Source organism: Eleutherodactylus coqui, chromosome 3 (genome assembly GCF_035609145.1).
Source record: "Eleutherodactylus coqui strain aEleCoq1 chromosome 3, aEleCoq1.hap1, whole genome shotgun sequence".
Lineage (NCBI taxonomy): Eukaryota > Metazoa > Chordata > Amphibia > Anura > Eleutherodactylidae > Eleutherodactylus > Eleutherodactylus coqui.
The window spans coordinates 146,243,155-146,270,028 of NC_089839.1; the positions used below are offsets into that span (position 1 = coordinate 146,243,155).

At 47.5% G+C, this 26,874-nt stretch overlaps 1 protein-coding gene across 2 annotated transcripts in view; it reads left to right on the top strand.

Moving 5' to 3' along the window:
* Positions 1-848: 848 nt before the first annotated feature.
* The window catches only part of MICALL1 (MICAL like 1), a 40,583-nt gene continuing 14,557 nt past the window's right edge, over positions 849-26,874 (top strand). The window contains exons 1-5 of one of the 2 annotated variants that reach the window (XM_066596247.1): positions 849-1,109; positions 7,153-7,201; positions 20,233-20,374; positions 20,459-20,526; positions 25,477-25,607. In XM_066596247.1, the coding sequence (XP_066452344.1) occupies positions 964-1,109; positions 7,153-7,201; positions 20,233-20,374; positions 20,459-20,526; positions 25,477-25,607 (536 nt within the window). In that variant the 5' untranslated portion in view covers positions 849-963. The remainder of the gene's footprint in view (positions 1,110-7,152; positions 7,202-20,232; positions 20,375-20,458; positions 20,527-25,476; positions 25,608-26,874) is intronic. The other variant, XM_066596248.1, reaches the window with a different exon arrangement.

Genomic DNA, 26,874 nt, shown 5'->3' on the forward strand with positions numbered 1-26,874 from the left:
ATGTAATTGCGTATCTACAGCGTCTATTATGAACCCATAGAGACCAATAGGGCACCATTGTACGTATATATGCGGTAAAATAGAACATGCTGCGTTCTTTTTTACGTATGTATTATGCGCAATAAATAACTAGAACGCTAGTGTGACTGTACCAGCGAAAATCAATGTACTGTCATTGAATCCATTCACCGCTTAGTACGCGATGAATCACGCTCAGGGGAGCCGGGTCTTATAGAGAATGGGTGCGGCAAGCAATACGTCTAATACTTTTTTTTTAATGAAACCACACGCTCGGTGATCTGCCTGTAGGCTCCCTACACACCGAGCGCGAGAAACTCGGCCTGATATTGCGCTTGCATTTTCATACCGTTGCGAGGCGTTTTTCTGGCAAAAATGCCTCCCTTCACTTCTGTGAAGTAGCGATACTTTCAGTCACCACTGACTAAATATGGCTGTGCAGCACATGAAATACTGCAGCTAGTCAGATATTACAAATATGGCTATATGGCCATATTGGTATATAATGTGATTTGTGAAAACTGGTGGCGTTATTACCCATAGCAACCAGAGCCTATCATTTACGTGATTGGTTGCTATGGTAACACCTCCTATTTGGCTTTACCCAAGTTTCCTCACCCTCCTCTGAAGTGCCTCATATAAACACGACACGGCGCAACCAATCAGATTATTTCTCTCATCTCCAAACTGGAACGTCAAAAATGAAATCGGGTCTGTGATTGGTGGGCTGGGTTTACCTCAGGAAATCGTGTGTGCGGCCGCGGTGTGAACGCTCCTCTCTGAGGCTCTCCGACCTCTCCCCCTCATGTCGGGGAGGAGCAGTAGGAGCAGGCGGGGACTGGACGGCGACAGACACCGCCCGGAAACGACCGAGGAAGACCTGGGGTGAAATCCTGAGATTACAGGGCCACAAGCAGGCAGAGGGCCGGCTGTCCCTTCCACACAATGATGTCCGCCTCCAGGACCCTCCAGCTGTGGTGCGCCCGGCAGTGTGACGGTTACCCCGGGGTCCGCGTTTCCGACCTCAGTTCGTCGTTCCGGGACGGACTGGCGTTCTGCGCTCTTATCCACCGTCACCGGCCGGACCTCATGTAAGTAGCGGCCTGAGCCCAAGAGCTGACAGTCTATCAGGGGTGAGTAGAGGCTGCAAGACAGCTGTCCCCGTAGTGGGGGGTGGGGACGCCATGACTGGTGATTGCAGCCGTAGTACCTCTGCAGTGTGTGCCTAAAGGGGGCAGGACCTCGGGGGGTCAGCTGTAGGACCTCCTGGGTGATAGGATGGCCTTACGGCCGGGAGGACCTCCTGGGCGAGGGGTGGGGGACTGGCCGTAGCGCCGGGAGGACCTCCTGGGCGAGGGGTGGGGGACTGGCCGTAGCGCCGGGAGGACCTCCTGGGCGAGGGGTGGGGGACTGGCCGTAGCGCCGGGAGGACCTCCTGGGCGAGGGGTGGGGGACTGGCCGTAGCGCCGGGAGGACCTCCTGGGCGGGGGGTGGCCGTAGCGCCGGGAGGACCTCCTGGGCGGGGGGTGGCCGTAGCGCCGGGAGGACCTCCTGGGCGGGGGGTGGCCGTAGCGCCGGGAGGACCTCCTGGGCGGGGGGTGGCCGTAGCGCCGGGAGGACCTCCTGGGCGGGGGGTGGCCGTAGCGCCGGGAGGACCTCCTGGGCGAGGGGCGGGGGACTGGCCGTAGCGCCGGGAGGACCTCCTGGGCGAGGGGCGGGGGACTGGCCGTAGCGCCGGGAGGACCTCCTGGGCGAGGGGCGGGGGACTGGCCGTAGCGCCGGGAGGACCTCCTGGGCGAGGGGCGGGGGACTGGCCGTAGCGCCGGGAGGACCTCCTGGGCGAGGGGCGGGGGACTGGCCGTAGCGCCGGGAGGACCTCCTGGGCGAGGGGTGGCCGTAGCGCCGGGAGGACCTCCTGGGCGGGGGGTGACCGTAGCGCCGGGAGGACCTGCTGGGCGGGGGGTGACCGTAGCGCCGGGAGGACCTGCTGGGCGGGGGGTGGCCGTAGCGCCGGGAGGACCTCCTGGGCGGGGGGTGGCCGTAGCGCCGGGAGGACCTCCTGGGCGAGGGGCGGGGGACTGGCCGTAGCGCCGGGAGGACCTCCTGGGCGAGGGGCGGGGGACTGGCCGTAGCGCCGGGAGGACCTCCTGGGCGAGGGGCGGGGGACTGGCCGTAGCGCCGGGAGGACCTCCTGGGCGAGGGGCGGGGGACTGGCCGTAGCGCCGGGAGGACCTCCTGGGCGAGGGGCGGCCGTAGCGCCGGGAGGACCTCCTGGGCGGGGGGGGGTGACCGTAGCGCCGGGAGGACCTCCTGGGCGGGGGGTGGCCGTAGCGCCGGGAGGACCTCCTGGGCGGGGGGTGGCCGTAGCGCCGGGAGGACCTCCTGGGCGAGGGGTGGGGGACTGACCGTAGCGCCGGGAGGACCTCCTGGGCGAGGGGTGGGGGACTGACCGTAGCGCCGGGAGGACCTCCTGGGCGAGGGGTGGCCGTAGCGCCGGGAGGACCTCCTGGGCGGGGGGTGACCGTAGCGCCGGGAGGACCTCCTGGGCGGGGGGTGGCCGTAGCGCCGGGAGGACCTCCTGGGCGGGGGGTGGCCGTAGCGCCGGGAGGACCTCCTGGGCGGGGGGTGGCCGTAGCGCCGGGAGGACCTCCTGGGCGGGGGGTGGCCGTAGCGCCGGGAGGACCTCCTGGGCGGGGGGTGGGGGAGTGGCCGTACTGGCTAGGGTTGCCCCCTTTGTCACGGAAATATACCGGACATGGTACAAAGGGGGGTGGCATTATAGCAGCATTTTTTTTCTCCTTTATATCCTGGATCCCGTCCAGTGGCTGTGCGCATGTGCGGGATCCAGGCCAGCGTGTTCTCACGAGTAGATGACGTTTAGTGTCACATCTGAACATGCTGCAGATGCTCGCATCGCATACAATATACACGCAGGTGCATGTGACATCCCCCAGAGCGGGCCCCCCCCACCGATAAAAGTGACCTCCCCCAGAGCCCCCCCCCCCTCACCCGATAACGGTGACCTCCCCCAGAGCGCCCCCCCCCCTCTGATAACGGTGACATCCCCCAGAACGGTCCCCTGTCACAGGTGACAGCTGCGGTAGAGGATTCAGCTGCCGGCACCCCTTAATTGATTTTCAGGGAAGGGCTTTAAATATAAACCATTCCCTAAAAAACAACCCAAACTGGTGTTAAAAGAAAAAAAAAATCCTACTCCCCTTTCTTCAGCTGCCGGGGCTCAGCCGCATCCTGTCTCCGCTGTCCCCGAATCTCACTGAAGTTCTTTCAGCAGGCGGGGAATTAAAATCCCCGTCAGCTGAAAGGGGTGCTTCTGATTGGCTGAGGCACTCAGCCAATCACAGGCAGCTGTCGGCCATTCAACGTACTGCCGGGAGAACCTCCTGGGTGATGGGGGGGCCGCACTGACGGGAGGACCTCCTGGGTGATGGAGGGGGCGCCGCACTGACGGGAGGACCTCCTGGGTGATGGGGGGGCCGCACTGACGGGAGGACCTCCTGGGTGATGGAGGGGGCGCCGCACTGACGGGAGGACCTCCTGGGTGATGGAGGGGGCGCCGCACTGACGGGAGGACCTCCTGGGTGATGGAGGGGGCGCCGCACTGACGGGAGGACCTCTTGGGTGCGAACGCAGTCTTTCATTGTTTTCAGTGGGAGTCCGCATCGCCTGCACCCAGCACGTAGTGCGCTGCTGCCGCCGATCCCATTGATGACGATGTGAGAACATGCACGAGATGGGGCATGCTGCCATTTTTTTCAACATAATTTCATGGTGCCATACAGGAATACATCGCTCAGGTGTATGACCCTATTCAAAAGAATAGGGTTTATATTTGTACGTCTCGCAATGCACAAATCTCGCACAGTTTTAATGCCTGAGTGAAGGCGGCCTTATGGTATTTTCACACAGAATTTTCTGCAATGAATCCACCTTAACCCTTTCCAATCCACTGTCTGACGTCTTCCTACATTCTGATTAAAGCCTGTGCAGCTCCGATGTCGGAAGATGTTCAGCAAGGTATTCTTACTGTATATTGCAGACTGATTTGTGAAATTGCCTTGGGAACTGCACAGCGGGTCTTGCCCAATGATGGGGCTAAATCCGTGTGCAGATGCTTGGCAGATATTCGTGGTATAGCTGCAGATTTCTGCCTCGGTTTTAGAGATAGAATCCACGCTGCCGTCTTATCGTACCTTTAAACTATAGTGAAATACGCTGCATGACAAATAAACCTTCAACAGGTATCTGTCCTCTTTCAGCGTCTGTCACAAAAAGGCACCAACTCTTGACAGGAACGGCCTTAATTGGCTGAACTCAGATTTGCCATTCGGGTCTCTGTGAGAAGTTTTATTGGCACCCACATTTCCCAATAATGGAGAACAACTCTAGGACTTCTGTATACTGGATGTGACTGTCTCATGCACTCTATGGAATCTATACATTGTAGTCTTTTTCTTCGTTGCTCTTAGCAGGTTGTAAGCTGCCCCTATGATTCACACCCGTGTGACTGCTTGATCATACGTGTCTGCAGTAACAACACACTATGTGTCATATTTTACATCACTAGTAAACCAGTTATTGCTCATCTCACTTTGTTGTGCTTTCAGATTCTGTATATTTTAGATAGCTTCAGAAAAACAACTATTTGGTTGTAATGACTGAGTTTCCCTGTGTTCTAAAAAATACCTACAAGGGGGGATTACAGAACCCCTGAAACACACTGTCATTCTGTGACCATATCATGTTGTGACCGACCAATTCTGTGTGGATGTGGTCCACTATTGTGCTGGATTGGTGTTCCTACTTGATAATTGTGAGAAGGTGACCTTGGAGTGAAGGGACAGGTTTTCACAATCCCCCTCCCCCGTAATGAAAGTCACTTCCACACTTTTTGGATCAAATTGTATGTTTCCTATGTCCCCTGAAGCAATGTCCAAACACTTCCTTGCTTTGGATCTGTTATACAAGGACATAGAACTTGGGGTCGCCAACTATCAGGACAGCAATGTATTTACATCCAGCAGGAGGTACTGACGTCTATATCGCTCTTACAGCCAGTGTCCCTACAAAATCGACTTGCATCTTATCATAGAGGAGCGGAATCTAAATTTCCAGCAAGCGGTGTACATGAGATCTAAAGCCACTACTGAATATCATATCCAGTGCTCAATTCAACTTGGTCAACAAACTTTTGGAGAAACCTTTAAAGTCAATGTTGAGCCAAAGCATATAAAAAATAGAGGTGGATAATCTTCTTCAGGAAGGCGGCATGGGCAGTAGGGCTGAGGGGGCATCATTTAGTACTTGTAAGGCCCAGGCCCAAATGAGCAAAAGATTACCGCTTCTTCCGAGCATGTGAAACATGGTAATCGCAGGCAATCAAATACATGTCCTTACACAGTTTCGCTCACATCTGTGTGTATGAATTGAGGTGTACATGAGTGTAAAAAAAGCACGTAGCATGTTCTAGTTTGCTGCATATTACGCGTGTGAGAGCCTATTGTTCTCTATGGGCGCATAATCAATGCTGCCCATACGCAATTACCTTGTGTATGGGCAGTGTGTATACGCGCCATTGCAAAGCGACAGTGCAAAAAATAAACACAAAATACCGGAAGACTGCACATAACAGCGTGCATGAGATACACTGTGATGTGCAGTACAATATCACTGCCATAGGCCGGCTCCACAGCGCTAAAACCCTGCGTGACTCTTACAGGATTTCATGCATACAGCCATGTGTGCCCGGTCTAAGGCCACTCTCACACATGCCACTTTTTGCCACGATTAGCACGGAGTCCACAGCGACGCGCTAACCATGGTACAACACCACTATTGATTTCAATGGGGCTTCGTAAACATGCACTCGAACATCGTTCTATTTTCTCACTTTTCTTTTTTTTTTAAGCGCTCTAGCGCTTCAACGCACACCTTAGCACAATATTGGGGTGTGCTAAAAAGCATTGCCAAATTCTGTGACATGCGTTCAAAAACACTAAAAATTCCACGGTTTCGAGCTGCGTTTTCTGAACGCATGTGTGAGAGTGGCCTTAGGCCTCCCTCACATAGGGCGTTTGCAAAACGCTGCCTTTTCAGCTACCTTTTCAGCTGTGTTTTCAGCCCAGCTGAAAACGCTGCCCATTCATTTCAATGGGAGACTCAGCTGAAAATGCCCAAAGATAGAACATGCAGCGCTTTTCAAAGCATCGTTTTCAGCCCTGTTTGAGCAGCCCCATTGAAATGAATGGGAGCCTTGTACAGCGTTTAGAACAGGGCTGAAAACGCTGCTGAAAGCGCCCTGTGTGAGGGAGGCCTAAGAGGTTGCTTTCTCTATTAGGCCTCTTTCACATACACAATATTTTCAGTGTTTTTTTTCTTTTCTCCGACAGCTTGTAGAAACGGCTCTGAATTTTCAGTGCTTTTGGCGGTATTTTTAATTTTGCAACATATAAAACTTTGCCTTTTTTTTTGATGTTTTCAAAGTCTTATAGAAAAACGCCATAGACAGAACATGTTGTGTTTGGGAGAAAAAAAGTGCCACAAAACCTCATGTGCATGTAGTCTTCTCAGTGATTTGCTATAGATCTTAGGCTATGTTCACACAGGGCGTAATTGCTGTGGAATGTCCGTGCGGACTTTCTGCACGGACATTCCACCCGTGTCTTTAACCCTTTCCAATCCACTGTCTGATGTCTGAAGACATTAAGATTTAAGGCTGTACAGCTTTGATGTTGGAAGACGTCCGTCAGGGTTCTCTTACTGTATATTGCCAGCCTCTCTGCTGTCGGAGCCTATCCAACGTGTCACCTCATGCAGTATTGGCTTTAGCCAACATGTAGCGCCATTGTATAATTGCAGAAAAAGAGTAAGCCCCCCCCCCCTAGGAAAACCAGGATACAAACTGGATTGGAAAGGGTTAATCCTGTGATTAGCCAACAAAGTGGACTAGATGTGCAGTTATTCTGCGAGATTTCAGTGAAGCGTGAACCCAGCCTTAAAGTGTATAAAATGAAATGTCCACGTTGAAGTTGTTTTATTGAGGTTATGTAGTGATGGCTTAGATCCATACTCCTCCTGCAGATGGGTAACTTGCTTCTTCTCTCATTTATTCCTCAGTGACTTTGATTCACTATCAAAAGAGAATGTCTTCGAGAACAATCGCCTGGTGAGTTGTGGGCTGGATGTGGAGGTTGGTGGGCAAAGAATAGTGGAGCGTATTGTCCGGGCACGTGGGCTATGAATGACACATTTCTGTTCTTTTTGTCATTTTCTGAGTTTTGCTTTACTGACTGCTTGGCTCTTTCATGATATTGTTTCCTCGCTTCAACATAATCCGTAGTTTTTTACAGTAAGGATGTTCTGGTTGATATCTGATCATCCATGGATCTTGTTACATGATGGGTTCTTAACATGCATGACCACAAGTAAGGGCTGTCTCACACGAGCTTTTGGTAATTGTGTATTATACTCGCTGGTTTTGCGCGTTTAATATGCTGTACCAATATTGCATTGCGGCCATGTTGCCACTCACATGAATTGCGCTATTCCGCATATAAGAAAAACCACTGCAAGTTCTATCTTGGCTCGTATTATGTGCGCATACACACCAAGATAGTACATGGCAATGGGTGTCCCACAGCCAGTATGCAATGTCATCGTGTACTGGCTGCGTGCTGTGCGTGTATATCTCGCAGCCTGCACGCTGTGAGAAATGCTTGTCAGCCCAGTCTAAAATAATTGTTATTTCCATCTAGAACCATTCCTTGTCAATTCCTAAAATAACCTCTACATGACTAGTGTATCCCGGTCTCTAAGACCAAAACGGGCTGTAGGTTGTGTTAAAGAGGTTGTATGCTATATAGCAGATGAAAAAACCAGAGCATACCCTCATTGGTATGCACAGCAATCCTTTATTATAGTGCTTTCACTGATCGTTTTGTATCCTCTGACACTCAAGACCTTAAAGGGGTTGTCCCGTGCCGAAACGGGTTCTTTTTTTTTTTTCAATAGCCCCCCCGTTCGGCGCGAGACAAACCCGATGCAGGGCTTTAAAAAAAAAACAAAACGGATAGTACTTACCCGAATCCCCATGCTCCGGTGACTTCTTACTTACCTTGCGAAGATGGCCGCCGGGATCTTCACCCACGGTGGACCGCAGGTCTTCTCCCATGGTGCACCGTGGGCTCTGTGCGTTCCATTGCCGATTCCAGCCTCCTGATTGGCTGGAATCGGCACACGTGACAGGGCGGAGCTACGAGGAGCAGCTCTCCAGCACGAGCGGCCCCATTCAGAAGGGAGAAGACCGGACTGCGCAAGCGCGTCTAATCTCCCGATTAAAATTAGACGGCACCATGGAGACGGGGACGCCAGCAACGGAACAGGTAAGTGAATAACTTCTGTATGGCTCATATTTAATGCACGATGTATATTACAAAGTGCATTAATATGGCCATACAGAAGTGTATAACCCCACTTGCTTTCGCGGGACAACCCCTTTAAGGGCTCAATCGCACAACGGCTCTGCTCCTCCGTCTCTCACAGACACGGCTCTGCTCCATACACTCTGTGAATGCATCCTGATGTGACACATAAACTGCAAGCCATACAGCAGAGTCCTGCAAACACTGAGGGGAGAGACCTGGTTTGATAAAGACCTCATGGTCGAAATGTTGCCTTTCTTTTAACATAGTGCAATAAAAATCTTTTTTACTTTTTGCTATACACCCTTGAAGCTGCCACTAATTTGTCTGCAGTTGGTCTACATTGGGAATTGGAGGTCCATAATTCCCAGGCTGTGGCTGTGCATGACTGATTACCTCTCCCTATTAAGGGATATTGGAAGGAGTGCTGCTGGATCCACTTGCTACTTTTGGTCACATGACGGTGACATCGTCACAGGTCCTGTGAACACACTGGTGCTGTCAGGCTCTGCATGTTTTATGCTTTAGGACCTGTGAGGATATCACCATCGTGATCAGAGGCGGAGCATGTAACGCACTCTCACACGGAGTCAGTGGTTGTTAGTACTTTGATTTTTTTTCTAATAAGAGAACCCCTTTGTTAAAACACCCTTTAGGGTGTTTTATACTCTCAATGGTTTATTTTGGGTCAGATATCCCCTTTGGTACATGTTTGTCTAGACTATCTCTGGAGAATGTTTGTAAAAGCACTGAAAACAGTAACAGCTTCTCTGTGAGGAGCAAAACCACAGGTGACCTTCACTTCAGATCACATCAGTTAGGTCTCCTGGAGACGGCCAGGTCGGATCCCACTGCAAGAATTCTCACAGCGGGATGCACGCTGTACCCCTGCAGTGACCACTGCCGCTCACCTGCTCTGCCCAGCCGGCACATGCGCAGTGCAGAGCTGACACGTCACTAGTGACGTTTCTGTGCGGGCCTCTGCGAGAAATAGGACATGCCACAATTGTTTGTTTACTGTACCTGTTTTCGCGTGGTCAAATCGGGGCTGTCTGCATTGGATTGGGTTATGTAATTCTGTGGGAATTTCCGCCCGTGTGCATTTGGCCTTAGATTTGAACGTATGCTAAAGGTTAGTTGTTTTGATGCTTTGTTACACAGGAAAGCATACGTTTGTAGCCTTACGAGAGAAAAAGGTGTCATCCATAACCACATATGCTTGAACAGTAAGGCCAGACACTTTTAAAAAACTTTTTAAAAACTTCCAAGACAGCACATAACTGTGTAAAATAACAAAACAATACTCACCTTTTAATGGACCTCCCATCTCGATTGGCTGGGTGTTGCTTCCCCTTAGCTTTCCTTAAGGGCTCATGCCTACAGGGGAAAGGTGTAAAACCCCTTTTGTAGATAGTCGGCAGAGACCATGTATGGCACTGTGCATGCCTGCATGTCACACAGACTTTTTTTTTTTTTTTTTAATTCCTCCCTCTGTTTCCATAGGGTTGGGCAGTCTCTGATGCAATTCCCTGCTTGCATACTCAGTGCATATGCGCAAAAGTACACACATACGCGGGTAAAACGCTGCAAATTTTACACTATGTATTACGATATGGCTGTGTGATCACAGCCTAAGAAGTTACTTAGTATATCAGGAATTTGGCCATTGTGGTTCTGTATGTTGATTACTGCAATTTTTGATGTGCTCAAAAAATTAGCTTCAACCCAAATGGACCTCCTAGTACAGCACCGCTGTTCTACTACCCCCTACTCCAGTCCCAAAAGCGAATCAATGGTTTAGGTGGCCACATGCTATTCATGCATAGATGGCCACTGAGACCAGTGATTGGCTGAGCAGTCACATGAACAATGAACGGCATGTGTCTGCTGCTGGAGCATCCAGGACTTTGATTGTGGGCGTGAGGGGTCATTTAAAAGAATGAGTAATGCCTTTTTATATTAGAATTTTAAAAATGTCTTAAACAACCCCTTTAACCCCTTCTTGTGCACAATGAGCTAGAACTCTGCCTCTATGATGGGTAGCGTTCCAAGAGCATACCACAATGTGCCACAGACTTTAATAGTCAAGCATATGGCAAAAGCGCATCCCTTTGGTGTACTATTAGTTTGTATGTGTTGGTGTGGCTTTTTAGTAATGTTAAATACTCATCTGTAAAAAAGACAAAAATCATAGAGGTGACACTTCTATTAACTAACCAGAAAACCTATACATACAATCTTTTTGTGCTACTTAATGCCTCTTCATCATCAGGCTGTAGTCAGATTATAACTGAGGAAACTCTCATAGGCTGCGGTCACACGGGGCGTAAATCTCGCGGAATGACTGCAGCGGGACCGCACAGAAATACTGTGCAATTTCTGTGTCAGATATGCAGCTTCAAAACTCGTGCCGTTCAAAACTGCATTCCGCTTGGTCATCTCTCCCCATAGAGAGGAGAGGTGGGCGCAACGGAGATGGCAATAAAACTGACATGCCGCCGCTTTGAATTCCACGCGGCATGTCCGTCTCATTGTGGCTTGGCCGCAACGGCTCCTCAGCAGCATGTGGCCGAGATTTTTGCAAATCTCGGCCACTTTGATGCTTTATCCAGGGATAAAAATTGCCCTTCCACCACCACCAAGAGCCAGCGCTGCAGTCCTGCCATAGTCCCGCTGTCTGTTGCGACACCTAACGTCATTGGAAGTCAGGTGATGCCGTAGCGTCACCTCTCCTTGCACCATTGCACCCAAGATGTGAGCTTCAGTCCCCGGCAGTCATCCCATGTAACACGGGCTTTACACATAGCATTATATTGCAGGTTTTCATGGCAACTTGAATGCTGAAGACGTTACTTCCACATTGGAGATAACCACACTCAAGTTTACACTAACATAGGAACATAGTATGTTAGGCTGAATGAAGACAATGTCCATCTAGTTCAGCCTGTTTTACCCACCCCCTTATTGGTCCAGAGGAATGCAAAAAAACAGCTAGCCAGTTAGCTTGCAGGGGGAAAAAAATCCTTCCTGACCCTATAATCCCTGGAATAACATTTGAGATCAACAACCCCGCTGGTCACCTAATGTCTATATCTTGTAATATAATAGTGCTCTAGAAAGACATCTAGTCCCCTCTTAAACTCCTCTATGGATTTTGCCATCACCAAGTCCCCAGGCAGAGAGTTCCACAGTCTCACTGGTCTTATAGCAAAGAACCCCCTTCTGTGATGGTGATGAAACCTGCTTTCTTCTATACGTAGCGGATGCCCTCTTGTTGCCGTCGCAGTCCTAAGTATAAACAGCTCATGGGAGAGATCCTTGTATCGTCCCCTCATGTATTTATACATAGTTATTTGGTCGCCCCTTAACCATCCTTTTTCCAGGGTGAATAATCGCAATTTTGATAGCCTCCCTGGGTATTCCAGTCCCCTCATTCCATGTATTAGTTTAGTTGCGCTTCTTTGAACCCCCTCAAGCACTGCAAAGTCTTTCCTGAGCACCGGTGACCAGAACTGTACACAGTATTCCATGTGAGGCCTGACAAGTGCCTTATATAGTGGGAGAATAATGTTCTCGTCCTTCAGCCCTATACCTCTTATAATACACCCAAAGACTTTATTTGCTTTTGCAGCAGCTGACTGGCACTATGTTTAGAGAGTTTCATGACCTGAAACTGATTATTTCAGTTCCTTGTCACAAAAGTAAGATGGGACCATCACCTCGGCAGCACTTTATTTAATGGGATGTGCCATTAATGTGTAGGTTGTGTGCTACCGTAGCATGGATGCTCGTATTGCGGATGCAAAAGGGTTAAATGTAACAAATGTTGGTGATACTTCATAGTCTTCATATAGGTCTAGATACACATACACATATTATTTTGCTATCATTCACAGTTTTTTTTTATCTCACAGCTTTTGAATATCAGAGCGGACACACAAATATTCAGGAAGGTAATAGAACAATAATTATAATGGAATTGCTTCCGGTTTCATGTAGACTTGGAAAGACAGGTTTTCTTCTTTTTGGCAGCCGGTTGGGTGTGTCTGCATGAAACATGTATCCAAACTGGAAAAGGCAGGATTTGCTAAGTGCATGATATCATTAATGAAATATGACACACTCGTCTGAGCAGACTGTCCAAAATTTGGAGGCACATGGTGAAACATGTTACAGACTGTTTATTCCCTCAAAGCATGTAATTTTATCTTTAATCCGCTTTCATTGTAGGTTTTACATATAAAATCAAGTGCAAAAGGTAATAATCATACAAAATCTGCAGAAATACAAATGCATAGTGCATAAGAAAACAGGAGCCCTAATGTCAAAGGGCGTCTTCAGTGAAAACACATTTTTCCATCCCTACAACCCTCATGTGATTGTCTGTCACACTTTGGATGTCTCATGTATATTGCAGTCACTTCCATGCAGTGAAGCCCCCTGTCTGTGCCGAGAGAAGACCACATTGTGCAGTGGGAGACTTCAGAGCGCAGCGCAAGTAGAGCTCCCATTGATTTCAATGGGAGCTGTGCCTGCAATACTGACCTGGGCTGCTGTGCTATGGTCCAGTGCGATGTGCTTTCTGCACTTTTCGTAGTGACCGTGGCACCAGTAATTGGCTGATCAGTGGTCCGAGCGGTGGACCCGCGCTGATCAACAGTAGAGGGGGAAAAAATCAAACCCCTAACAACCCATTTAAATACATTGTGGTTTTAACCCTTGTGTGGTACCATGGGGTCTATTTGATCCCATTTTTATCCATTACAATCCTGCACTTTGAAAGTGGTACCACACAAAGGTAAATACTCAGTATATAGAGCTGATATCGCCATTGGCTAACCATAAAGTTATGTTTATAAGCTCCTGGAGCTCTGAGGATCCTTCACCAGGCTAGTAGCAACATTCTGTATATATGTAGATTCTGAATTGTCATCGAAAAATAGATAAACAGCACTCAGTGTCCAAGAAACAAAAACTTTGTTCGCCAGTGTTATGAAACAGAATGCGTACAAACTTTGCTGGTAAACGAATCAAAAATGCTGTTTGGCAACATGTTCTCTGACTGAGATTTTGGAAGTTCTAAAAAGTTGAAGGCTAAGCGGCGTTGGTGCAGTATTTACTTGGAGAACAAATCCCCTTCCAAGTGTTTACACGTTATTTACCGTCTATAATGTAATTCTTAGTAGTAGATGTGTATTTTTTTGGTGTGGCAGTTGCTATGTTTGCAAACGTGAAAACAAATGGAGTTCCCCGACCAGGACTGGGAGTGCTGTTATAATAGAGGCAGCTGCATCGGGGCAGGATACATGACGGCTGACAGGCTCTTATCACATATTAGGAATCTGAGCAGCAACAACTTCAGAATTTAAGGAATTTGTTTCACCACATGCTGCAGGGCTGCTGCTCCATTTCTTTGGTTTTTGTAGTAGACGAATAGCCTGGCAATGCAGGAATTCATTCTTATCTGCTGCTGAACGACTTTTTATTGCATTTCTGTCCATTATCAGATCATTCCTGCTTAAAAAAGGAGCTTAATAATAATAATAATAATAATAATAATCAGTGAGTTGCTGCACATACGTTGTATACATATATAATTTAGAACAATCAATAAAAATCAGTCTAAACGTAAAGTGGCAAAATACTGAGTACAGTTATTCCGGGCAAATTTGCACATAGATATGTTGCAGAATTCATCTCAATCGAATATCTCTGCGATAAATCAGCCACGTGCAAATATCCCTAATGCAGAAGTTCTAATACAGCTATTTTGTTATGTGGTGTTGTTTTAAACATGGCCTGCAGATTCTGTGTGTTTGATTGCCAACAATCTTAGATTTATAATTCTTGAGTATAAACATCAGCAAAGTGTGATCTCAGGACCAAAGTATGTTTCCAAGAGATGAAACCACACCGCACTTGGTTAACACTACTGGCTGTTCTAAAGCAAGTAGAGCAGCTTTTGTATACTGTATGTGATGGGATGACACTAATACGGTAACATATGGGAACTGGCAACACTTTCTTCATGAACTGTGCAGAGAAGGTGAACTAACATCCAGGGCCAAGTCGCCTCGTTATGGATGAGGTTTTTTGAAAATTGCAGATAGTTTGCTGGTTCTTGGTATGGAGAAAACAAAACTGCAGTCAGCAATCTAAACTAAGGCCCATAATGAGGCCTCACGGCCATGTCGGATTCCAACTGTGAAATCTCGCAGCGGAATCAGACCTGGCGCCCCCCAGAGACCCGATACTCACCTGTGCGGATCCACCACGAGTGTCTCGAGCCGACGAGCCAGCGCGTATGCGTAGTGCAGTGGATGACCTACTGGGCTGTGATGCGGATACCCGTAATACTTCTGCAGTGCTCACAGCGAAAGTAATGCAGAACGGACTGCTTCCATTGACTGCAATGGAGGCCGCTCGTGCAATTTTCTGCACAAAATAGAACATGCTGCGATTCTCCCTGTGAGTGGAAAATTGCAGTTGATTTCCGCTCGTGGGCAGGGGAGAATCGTTTACACAGCTTGTCTATGGACAGACATTGCTGTGATGTTCATGGCGGGTGTCTGACCGTGAATTCTGCAGAGATAATCCATTCGTGGGCATTATCTAAGTGGTAGAACAGAAAAACTGTTCTTGTTTTTCGTAGCAAATTTATCAAAATAATCAGTGTGTCTAAAGCCTCATGCACGCGGCACGCGTGGATTCCTCACACTGAATCCCGCAGCGTAGACCTGTGAGTTAGTGCTGAAATAATTTTTAAATGCTTGCCAGCGATCGCGGATGTGATCGGTTTTCTGCACAGATATACGCAAATTGTCCAGGCGGGAAAAAAGCAGACGTCCAAAGTGCCTGCCCCCCCTCCTCCGCGCATCCCTGCTTGGTCTCCAAGCAACCAGAGTGGCGGTATCTGCCTATCAATCCGCTATTGAATTGCGGATAGCTCGCTTTCATAGAGATCAATGGAGCCCATCCGCGCAGAATCTGCGGTAAAATGGAGCATGCTGTGATTTCTTTTCCGCATGCGGAATTCACACATCAAATCCACATGTGCGTGCAGCTGAGGAAGCGCCATGCTTTCCTATGGGCGACTAGGCGATCTCAGATTCCGCAAATCCGCCCGTGTGCATGAGGCCTAAAACATAATAAATCTAGCCCAAAGCATGTAGACAATTTTTTATTTTTTTGACCCAGAATTCTTGTGGATTTTGCTTAGTCTGCAGTAATGCTAGTGACACTACCAGGTAACAACACTGTCCTTCTGCTTCTCTTGGTCAGTTTTGTCAGATTTTCTTGCATTTATATGGATTTTTGCAGACCTCACAAGGCGACCTGTATATTAAAATGGTGCGGGATATTTGTAAAAGAACATTAAGTGCAGTTGGAGGCACCTGTTTATTACCGAATACAATGACCCCGCTCTGTTCCTGGGATAAGAGTCAAAATATGTATCCCTTTGATAGATGCATGTGACAAGCAGTGTGCTGGGATTAACGAGTCCTGGTTTTTTACAGTGGAATTAATTGCGCAGAGAAAATGCATGAAGCCTCCTGGATAGTATAGTATATCTAAACCTACTGCCATGCTATGGTTGTAATGGGGTAGCCCGGTTTATAGTTTATTGTTGTTGTCACAGGAGAACCCTAAAATAAATTCTTTATTGATATACGTTAAAAAATCTTGGGCCTAGAACAAGCAACGAGTAGTGAGGACAAAACAAAAAAGACAAGACATAAGTGCTCTGTGTACCACGGTATACTAATACAGGGAGTTCATATTGGGACTGTAATTATTTGTCTCTGATTTTTATTTGATTAATTTCCCAATTTTTAGAAGAACATCCCATAAGGAAACTAGAATGAGAGATCAGTGTCAGCAATCAAATCCATAGTATATGGGGTTTTGTGGATTAGAGTTGGAAACTCGTATATGTAGTCCACTCATTAATCCCCCCTTCTGGTAGAATTACTGGAGAGACCGTCTCTATTCATATACAAAATTAGCCTAAGTGAGTAGATGATAAAAAGATGTATCCTGAAGATTATGGATGTAGCAATACGATATACTAAGCAGCCTTCCCAATAGAAGGGCTCCTGGTCAGGATAAACGTAATCAAGATATAGAGTCCAGTGAGATATTTTAAGTTGAACTTAAAAATCAGAGACAAATAATTACAGTCCCAATATGAACTCCCTGTATTAGTATACCGTGGTACACAGAGCACTTATGTCTTGTCTTTTTTGTTTTGTCCTCACTACTCGTTGCTTGTTCTAGGCCCAAGATTTTTTAACGTATATCAATAAAGAATTTATTTTGGGGTTCTCCTGTGATAAGGGCTTGAAAATTTAGTCCCCTCTGCCTCCGTGAATTTTTCAATAGTTTATTGTTGATGTCGTTTGTGCATGTTTGGCATTCTAAGAATGCTCATGTGACACACTAGTGGCCGGAAGAAGTACCCTGCGTTGGTACGAAAGCTCGCTATTATAACATCATGTATTTTTGTTAGCCATTAAAAGGTATCATATCTACAAGATTACGTCGTTTCTCTTGCTGAGAACAATCACATTTTACACTAGTGGCCGGAACGGTACAATTGTGGCCGGCTTCTCTAGTGGAGAGACTTAAAAAGGTGAAGCTCTGGAAGTTATACAGAAGGGAAAAATGCCAGTTTACTAACCAATCTCGCCAGAAGACAGAAATACAGACATGCTTGGCAAGCCGCAGCATGGATGCAGAAAAATAAGAGGCTCAGCTCATCCAATGGGAAGAATTTATAAGAACACTAAACTTACATTTAGCATTCTTCTGAAAAAGCATATTAAAGGGGTCGTCCCGCGCCGAAAGTTTTTTTTTTTTTTTTTCATCCCCCCCCCCCCCCCCCCCCCCCCCCCGGTTCGGCACGAGACAACCCCGATGCAGGGGTTAAAAAAGAGCACCGCACGGCGCTTACCTGAATCCCCGCGCTCCGGTGACTTCTTACTTACCGGTTGAAGATGGCCGCCGGGATCTTCTACCTCCGTGGACCGCAGCTCTTCTGTGCCGTCCATTGCCGATTCCAGCCTCCTGATTGGCTGGAATCGGCACGTGACGGGGCGGAGCTACACGGAGCCCCATTGAGAAGAGAAGAAGACCTGGACTGCGCAAGCGCGTCTAATTTGGCCATTAGACGGCGAAAATTAGACGGCAACCATGGAGACGAGGACGCTAGCAACGGAGCAGGTAAGTGAATAACTTTTGATAACTTCTGTATGGCTCATAATTAATGCACGATGTATATTACAAAGTGCATTAATATGACCATACAGAAGTGTATAGACCCACTTGCTTTCGCGGGACAACCCCTTTAAGGTCGTGTCGACCACAAATTATCATAACGCAGGAAAATAACGCTCTAATCGTTTCTGGCACGAACCAGTGCTGTTAGTTGTTGCTCTGGAGGTTAACTGGCCCCTATTAGGTAACCAGTAGCCAATGCCCAATTCGTGAAAAGACAGTGGACTTACATCTCACTGGAGCGGTCATCTCCGAGTAACCCGAAGCAAACCTGTTAACCTCGCCGGTACCTGACTCAGAATAAGGAATCGTTGAATACACAGATTTTGTGGGAACATTGTTACAGATGCATTACAGACTATACACTATAGAAAAGAGTTGTGACCGATTCATGGCCTACGACTACAGCCTCATTTACTTCAGATTCCTTCAATTCTACATATATACAGTTTTATGGGAAATTGCAAGACTTTCTGTGGCTGACTTGGCCTAGTTGCAATTTTGCTAAATAAAAGTTCTACAAGCAAATGCCTCATTAGAAGTATTTGCATTGCTAATGTCGCTGGATGCCACTCCCAATAAGTCACTATACGGAGATGGTCCGTTTGCCTATGAGGGACTGCTGACTCTCCTGCCCACAATGGAAGGCAAATGTATGACGCCCCCCCCCCCCCCCTTGTACAGTCTTAAACTCAGACGTGAGCCTGCACGTGTTGCAACCAACACTGGCTGAACCAACCAAGATTATGGTACACGGGCAGGTAGAGTAACAGCGGGGTGTTGGGGTGGGGGAGATTGCCAGCGGGGCCAGAAGTGGCCTCACCGCCGTGGGCAAAACTGACAGCGGGGCCACAACAAGATATGGGTGGACAGCTGCAGGAGCGTTACAGAGGCACTAGGAGTGCAGATGGAAGCCCAGAGGGGGAGCATACATGCCTGAACGCCGGGTAGAGGTGTGGCCTTGCGTCTGGAGAGCAGCCAATCCGCATTAGTAGCAGTCAGCTGCCTCTCCCCTGTTAAGTCAACTCACACAACCCATGTCTCCACCCATTCTTCAGGTGGAGATAAGATGCACCAGTACCTGGGTGCAGTATAGAGGGGATGGTATTGGTAAGTCACTACTAGAAATGTGCTGTCAATTTTAGTTTTATATTTTGTCTAAAGAAAACAAACTGAACTGCACTTTCCTGTTTTCTCCAGTCAGCAGATTAGTAGACCTTAACAAAAGATGCTTGTGTGAGGCTACAGAGCGAGAGTGACATTAGTTCTGGGTGTGCAATCCTTTACACTTGGTCTTGGAAGGGAGTTGTTAGCGTTGTGCTTTAAAACAAGTGCCAGTATGAATTGGACCATTGTTTAAAACTGTCACAATCATTGCACTTTATTCCTCCAGATGTGGCACATAGGAGCAGCTCAGCTGATGGAAATGTTTCCTGACTTGTGAGGTTATGTACTTATCTAAATGCAACCTCTATGAAACTGTAAAAGATGGAACAGAGAATGTACAGAATCAGACTACTTAGTTTGTTTATAGTCTGCATTCACGGACGCTACAGGAGCTGTATGCACAAAACTGTGGGACAATTTTACCCCAAACTCTTTTAGTTGCTTCATTTTTCGTAGCATTTACAGATGTATGAAGTTTGGATCATATAGGTTTTATAAGTAAGGTTATTTTTATATTTTTTAATTTTTTTTAATTTTTTAAAAGCCTAATTGAGTTTTTGGGGAGGATTTAAAGGGCTATTGTGGTTAGGTGACGACTTTTCAATATTTTCACCTAGCCACTGAATAGATGAAACCTGATAGATCAGTGGGGATCCAACTACTGGAATCCAGCTGACCAGCAGGAGGTTCCAAAATTCCCTGAATGACTTGAGTGACGCTCGTGCATGTGTGTTGCCACCCCATCCATTTCAATGTGACAGCCAAGTTCAAGCATGTGGCTATCTCCGACAATCCCATTGAGAGTCCCATGCCTCTTCGGATCTATTTCATTATACCTGAGGAAGAACCCAGAGAGGTTCAAAAGCTTGTTATAACTTGTATTTTTTTTACCTGTTTAATGTAAAAAAACTTGTCTGTGTGATATATATTACATCTAAAGTTCTGTCTCCATCAGCTCTCTAAAGTGTGTTGTACACAATACCGTGTGTAAGTAGAGGCAGGCAAATACGTGATATAATCATGCCTGCAGTTCCCGTTGTCCTATTTCCTTCCTAATATTTCCTGTACACCTTCGGTAAGGGCGTTCGCAGAACATAAATATGTATGGCTGTCTTGGGAAAACAGTGTTGGCGGCTCAGTTTATACACAAACAAGCTCAAGTTTTGCTCTGTATTTGCTGAGTTTCCTATTTGTCCTTTTCTCACTGATAACTACTGATATTAAGCTATTTTTATATTATCTTTTTGCTCTCTATTGTCCATTATCTTATTACTAATTTCCGTTTGTCCTTGGTTGTCATTTTCACTTTCTTTTCCTTTTTTCTATTTTTCAGGCTTTTGAAGTGGCAGAACGTGAGTTGGGAATCCCAGCGTTGCTTGATCCAGAAGACATGGTGTCCATGAAAGTGCCAGACAGACTTAGTATCATGACCTACGTATCCCAGTACTACAACAATTTCCGTAACTCCAGCCCAGGTGATAGCATTGTAGGTGATGGTGGATGTGATTTCAAACTTCAAAATATCATCCATGGTTATTAATTAACGTTTCCCTCTACAGCAGGGCTTCCTCAGCTAAAACAAACTTCGCCAATAGAACCTGAGCATAGCCAAGACACCGTTCCCCAGGTAAAAGAAAGCATTTGATTACATTTGTTGGTAGTGAGGCTGCAAAGAGAAGCACTGATGATGCTTCTAGGGCTGTCCATACACACTAGATTCCAATTGGTTAAACCCACCAGTTTTGGGCAGCATCAGTAAATCATCTAGCATGTGTGGTGGCCAACTGATGGCAGATATCGGGAGAGATGAGAGTCCGGCAGTTGGATTTTAACTGCTTGATCGTTTTGTTATCAGGGAGATAAGCTGCTCTGGCTGCAGCTTCCTCCTCAATATTCAGACTCCTGCAAGCTCAGCTGAAAGAAACAGCAATTTCTCGTTCGTGTCATTTGGGTGACACAGCTTGACCGAGGGTATATAGCCACCACCGATTGGAGAAGGACACTAAGTGGTAAACGAGTTGACTCCTCACCTGCTTCTTCGGGGTGGGGTTGGGTTATCTGTCCTGGTTCAAGGAAACCTAGTTGTTTCAGGTAACAGATTCCTGGGTACAAGAGGTCGTCTTTTATGGGTACTGAATTGAGTTTACAGCTTTGCCCCCTGACCTTTTTTTGAATCTCGAGTACTCATGGCCGCCTCTCGAGGCCGAGGGTTTTTTTCGGGCAATACACAGGCTGCGGCAGCAAGATGTTAGAATTCCGGTCCCGGATCATCAGTGTTTCAAGGGAGTCTTATTCGAACATTTTCATTGTCCCCAGTTTTGGACCTCAAGAGTCTAAACTGGTACATAAGGGTCATACCCTTCTGTATGGAATCCCTTAGAGAGGTGATGGCGTCCATGGAATAGGGGGAGTTTTTAACGTCCATAGATATAAAGGATGCTTGCCTCCATGTTCCCACCTAATAGGCGCATCAGCGCTTTCTCAGATCCCAGGTTAGCGGTGTGCACACAACAGCACCAGTTCATAGCACTTCTGTTTGGGTTGGCCACTGTTCCTCGGGTCTTCACCAAGATTCTGGCCATGGTGATGACTCTCAAAAAACACCAGAGGAATAGTGGTCATTTCATACGTAAACGATATTTTGATCAAAGTGCCTTCTTGCGCTGCCCATCTCAAGAGCGTGTGGATCTCCCTAGACAGACTATCCAGGTTCGGGTGGATAATAAATTGCCACAAATCGTCCTTAGTACCAGCGCAGAGCATTGTTTTTTCTGGGACTTGAGTTTGACACTGTCCAGGCCCGTGTTCGCCTTCCACCAACAAAGTTGCGCCAGTTTCAGATCCAGGCGCTCTCCCTGATGACAGCCAGTCCGGTAACTAGAAGTCATTGTATGAGCGTGCTCAGTCTGATGGTCACCACGTTCGAAGCGGCGACCTTCGGACAATTCCATGCTCGGACATTGTAATGGTTCATTCTGTACAAATGGGACAGGACTATAGCCTCTCTGAGCCAGAGGATTCGGGTACCCGCGCCGGTTCAGAACTCCCTTCAGTGGTCGTTGCGTACTCCCCAGACCTGGCTGGGACGTCCCATGACCGTCCAGCTCGGGAATCTGGGCCACGCACGAGTCAGCGCTACCCATCAACATCCTGGAGCTGCAAGCTATCCTGCGTTCCCACCTCCTTTTTTACCCCACAGCTGGAGGGTCGACTGTTGTGGATTCAGTCAAACAATGCTACCGCGGTTGTCATTGTTGTTAGCTGTGTAGTCGTTCACGACCCTCAGTGACCCTAAAGATGAGCTCCCTCCATATTTTTGGGTTTGGAACGGAGGATGGACAGAGTTTGAAACCACCAGGCTGGAACCCGCATCGCAGGAGTCATGGTGGAAGTGGCCAGGATTCTCAATTGAGCTGAAGTTCACTTATTGGCTCTCTCGGCAGTCCACATTCCCGGGGTCTACAATTGGGTGGCCGTCTTCCTCAGCCTTAGGGCTGTTGACCGAGGGGAATGGGAGCTGCATGCGGAAGTTTTTCAGGCGATATGTTGAAGGTGGGGCAGTCCGGACGTCGACCTAATGACATCTCTGATCAATCACAAGCTTCCAGTCTTTGTGACCCCCTGGCTCAGGCAGTAGATGCCCTCGTGATTTCATGGAAGAACTTGTGGCTTCCTTACATCTTTCTGGCCTTCCCCCTGATTCTGCATCTTCTCAAAAAGATCAAGATGGAAGGCCACCCAGTTCTCCTGCTACCCCTGACTGGCCTCGGCCTGTGTGGTACTCGGACCTCGTTGAACTACTAGACGACGCACCCTCACTCCTTCCGCCGTGAGCCGACCTATTTTTGCAGGGTCCTCTTGCCCATCCCTATTTACATCGGCTACATTTGACGGCCTGACAGTTGAGACCGCGGTGCTGAAGGAGCGCAGTTTCTCCCAGCCTGTAATTCAGACAATAAGGGCCAGAAAGGCCTCATCCTCTCGAGTCTATTATTGCATGTGGAGGAGTTATTTTTGTTAGTGCCAAGGTCGTGGCCTGCACCCACGTAATTTTTCTTTGTCTCACCACCTGGCTTTTTTACAGGAGGTGCTGGACTTGGGTTTGAGCCTTAGCTCATTGAGGGGACAAGTATCAGCCCCATTGATTCTGCATCCTATAGCAGCCGAGGGGAAATGCATACTTTTTTTTTTTTGCAGGGTTTTACACACCGTCCCACTGTTTCGGTCTCCTATTCCGCCATGGGGCCTTAATTTTGTGCTAGAAGCATTACAGTCACATCTGTTCGAACCATTAGTCAATTCCTATACGTCTTTTGACTCTCAAGGTGACCCTGTTGATGGCAGTCACCTCCTTACGTCAAATTTCTGAACTCGCAGCCCTCTCCACGGAGCCCCCCCTCACTGTTTTTCACCAGGGCAAGGTGGTGAAAAGTAGCACCCAAATGCTACTTTTTTGCTGAAGGTGGTCTCGTACTACCATCTTTTTTTTTTCCAGATGCGGTTCTTCAAGAAGAACAGGCCCTGCGTAAAATAGATCTTGCACGGGTGCTGCTGATTTACCTGTCTAGGACGGCTACCCTTAGGTGCTCCGGGTCTCTCGATGTGCTACCGCATGGTCCAAGGGTTGGTTTTGCCACATTCAAGGGGGCCATATCTCGTTGGATACGCGCTGCGGTGGTTAAAGCTTATCAGGCTAAGTGTGCGGTTCCACCCTTTCGTGTCATGGCACACTCCACTCGGGCATTGGGGGCCTTGTGGGCAGTGCAAAATGGGGCCTCTGCCATCATGGTTTGTAAGGTCGCGACTTGTTCTTCGCTACATACTTTTTCAGACTTTTACCAGGTGCAAACCTTTGCGTCTGCTGATGCCGCCCTTGGCCAGACGATTTTGCATAAGTCCAGGGACTGTTTCTGGTGGTCTTAGAGGGTTCCTGCCCCGGGGACAGCTCTGGGACATCCCATGATCAAGCGTTGTTCCACAAGTCCCCTAGATTTTTTATTTTTTTTTAACACTGTAAAATCTTTCTTGCTTTGTTCATTGGGGTACACAGTACCCACTTGGTTTTGCTTTCCTTTTTTTTTTTTTTTTTTTTCTTTCTGTGTAGTCTTTTTTTTTTTTCTTTTCGGTACCTTTCCTAAGTTGGGTTTGAAATATATTAGGCCCTACAAGGGTGCTCCTACTGCTTGCGTACAAAACTGATTGGCTAAGTGCCTTTAGCGGGTATATAGCAAGCAGGAGAAGCCAACTCGTTTACCACTTAGTGTCCATCTCCAATCGGCGGTTGCTATATACCCATAGTCAAGCTGTGTCCCCCAATGAACGGAAAGAGCTTTTTATGGGGAGTAGAAAAAACCTAGGTTTTCAGTGCTATTCGGCTCGTGTACACACAGCCACCAACAATGCACTGAGCGAGAAATCCTTCACTTCTTGGAGTTGCTTGACTTTCAGTTCACCTTAAAACCAAGTGACTATGGGCGCTTTTAAACAGGAGTCATTTAATCTTTGAACGACTGCCTGTTTGCAGTAAACGGAATCGGTGTTCGAAAAGAGATATCCGACACTGTACTGTTGTATCTTGTCTCTACCGGATCTGTGGGTGGAGACAAGGTTGTGCTGCTGGAGTAAAATGGGACGCCCACAGCTGGCTATTGGTCCCCCAACTCCCAGGTAATTTCCACCCCTCATCTTACCTCCCTGCTGCTTGGATTTATCTGCTCCCCGCCGAGACAACCACTGTTCCCCGATAATCTCACCTTGCCGCTGCTGTCACTGGCGCTTTGAGTTATCAGCTCCCCACTCCGGCGCTGTCCGTAGTGACTCTCCCCGACGGCCTGCCATTAGCACTGCAATATGTCTGGTGTATTCAGGCTTCCCTCCTGTCACCTGTCACTGTCCCTGATGCTGTGCCTTCTCCCCTCTCTGCTTTACCGGTGTCTGGTCCCCGCTGTCATTCTCCGTGCCGAACTCGCATCAGCGCTGCCAGATCTTGCAGGCCGCCGGGGACACTCACAACGGACAGCGCAGGAGTGGTTGTCCAGAGCGGGCAGCAGATACATCTAAAGGCCAGGGACAGTGAATTCAGCGGAGAGGTGAGTTTACCAGTGGAGAGTGCCTGTCTGGAGTGAGGAGCAGATAAATCCAAGTGGCAGGGACAGTGACAACAGCGGGGAAAATTACCTGGGAGTCCGGGGCCAATAGCCAGCTGTGGACGTTACGTGTCACTCCAGCAGCACAACCCCTTGTCTCCTCCCACTGTTCTGGTGGAGACAAGATACAACAGTACCATCCGACACACTCCGCCTCAGCTCTTTGAATGACTATTGCTCTTGTGTGAAACTATGTGCCTGACAGTTGTCCTGTGTAAAGGTACCTTGAGCCAAGTGTGCATGTGTAATGGGGCTGTTTGGTTAAATAACTGTTGGACGACCTCTTTATTTGGCTCAATGCTCGATCATATGTTTATAGATAGCCTAATGCCATGGAAATAGTATTATGTCACTACATTTGGTTTTAATATCAGCAATGCTTGAAAACAATGATTGTAACCTAAAATATTTGGCTTTCACGTTATAACTAGGATAATCTGAATACTATTGGTGCTGCCACTCCTGTGGCTCTCAGCAGCACCTGTGCCTTATGCCAGCAACATGTACACCTTGTGCAGCGGTACCTAGCGGAAGGAAAGCTTTACCACCGCCAGTGCTTCAGGTACACGTCAAACACTTTTGCATTTAATGCCTTCTTGCTGTAGGATTCTCCAACACCAATTTAATATGTTTAGAAGGTTTACATTATAGCTACAGCAAAAAAGAGTGGTTGCCCTTTCATGCAATTACTGTGGGTATAAAAATGCCAGCCAATCATAGGAATGGTGGTCCATGTACTAGATTACAGGCATGTGGACCCAGATTGTTTTTGTGAGAAAACCCCTTAAAAGTACATATGTATAACTTAGGAGTAACTACAGTTGACCTAGTCACTTAGAGAAGCAACAATAAAAAAAAAAAATCAGACGTTAGGAAAAAACTTATACAGAGATGTTTTAGGACGGTAGTTAAATTCAAACAGAGGCAACCAACTAGTGATCGTAAAAATTATGTGGAACCTGAGGTGACCCGCGAGTATTGGGATAAAACTATGTCCCGGGGAAAGAGTGTTTATTAGCTGCAATTGTTCTAATGTGCTTCCCTTCCAATCCGCCAGTTAAAAGCCTAATTTTTGGCTGTCCAAGATGACCGCAGCAATTTTTTACCTAAGTAATGCACGCTGTACTCTGCTCTCTGATTTGGCCAGTGCTGATCACCTGAGCAGCTGTGGCCAAGCAGGGAGCAGGTACTGGGTATTGGTAGTCCAACACTACCAGTATACTGTGGGGATTAAGTAGTTGGAAGTTTGTGTGGGCCATTTTGGATGGCCAAAAACAGTACCTGGAGTCAGCAAATTGGAAGGATAGCTGAAAAGAATAACTGCAGGTAATATACCCCTTTAGTCCTGGGTCAGAAGTTTGTACCAAAACCGAACAGTTTGTTTAAGGCCTTTCAATGCACCACAAAACATTTGCATTGTTTAAGGCCTTTATAATGTGGAAAAAGAGTTAAAAAAAAAAAAAAGAAATTGCATAGCAACTCCTGTTCCTGGCACAGGGTACAAGTGTGCCTGTGCCTGACATGGCTACTACTGTAAGCTACGTTCACTTGAATTGGCTGAGCTGAAATGGATGTTTCTGATCCCTTGGGGTTACAATAGAACAAATATTCAGGTTTTTGTGCAATATTCAAAGTAGTTGTCCATGTATATCTATAGACGGAGAAGATTTTGCTAAATATTGTATTACTCCCTGTTGTTTCTGTGTGTATCTTTTAACGAGATTGCCACACACAGTTTTCAGCACTGTGTTGTGAGGATGATGTATTGTGCTGCCTGGCAGTATGCATACACCCATCAACATAGTACTGTGGTGTAACCAAACTTAGAC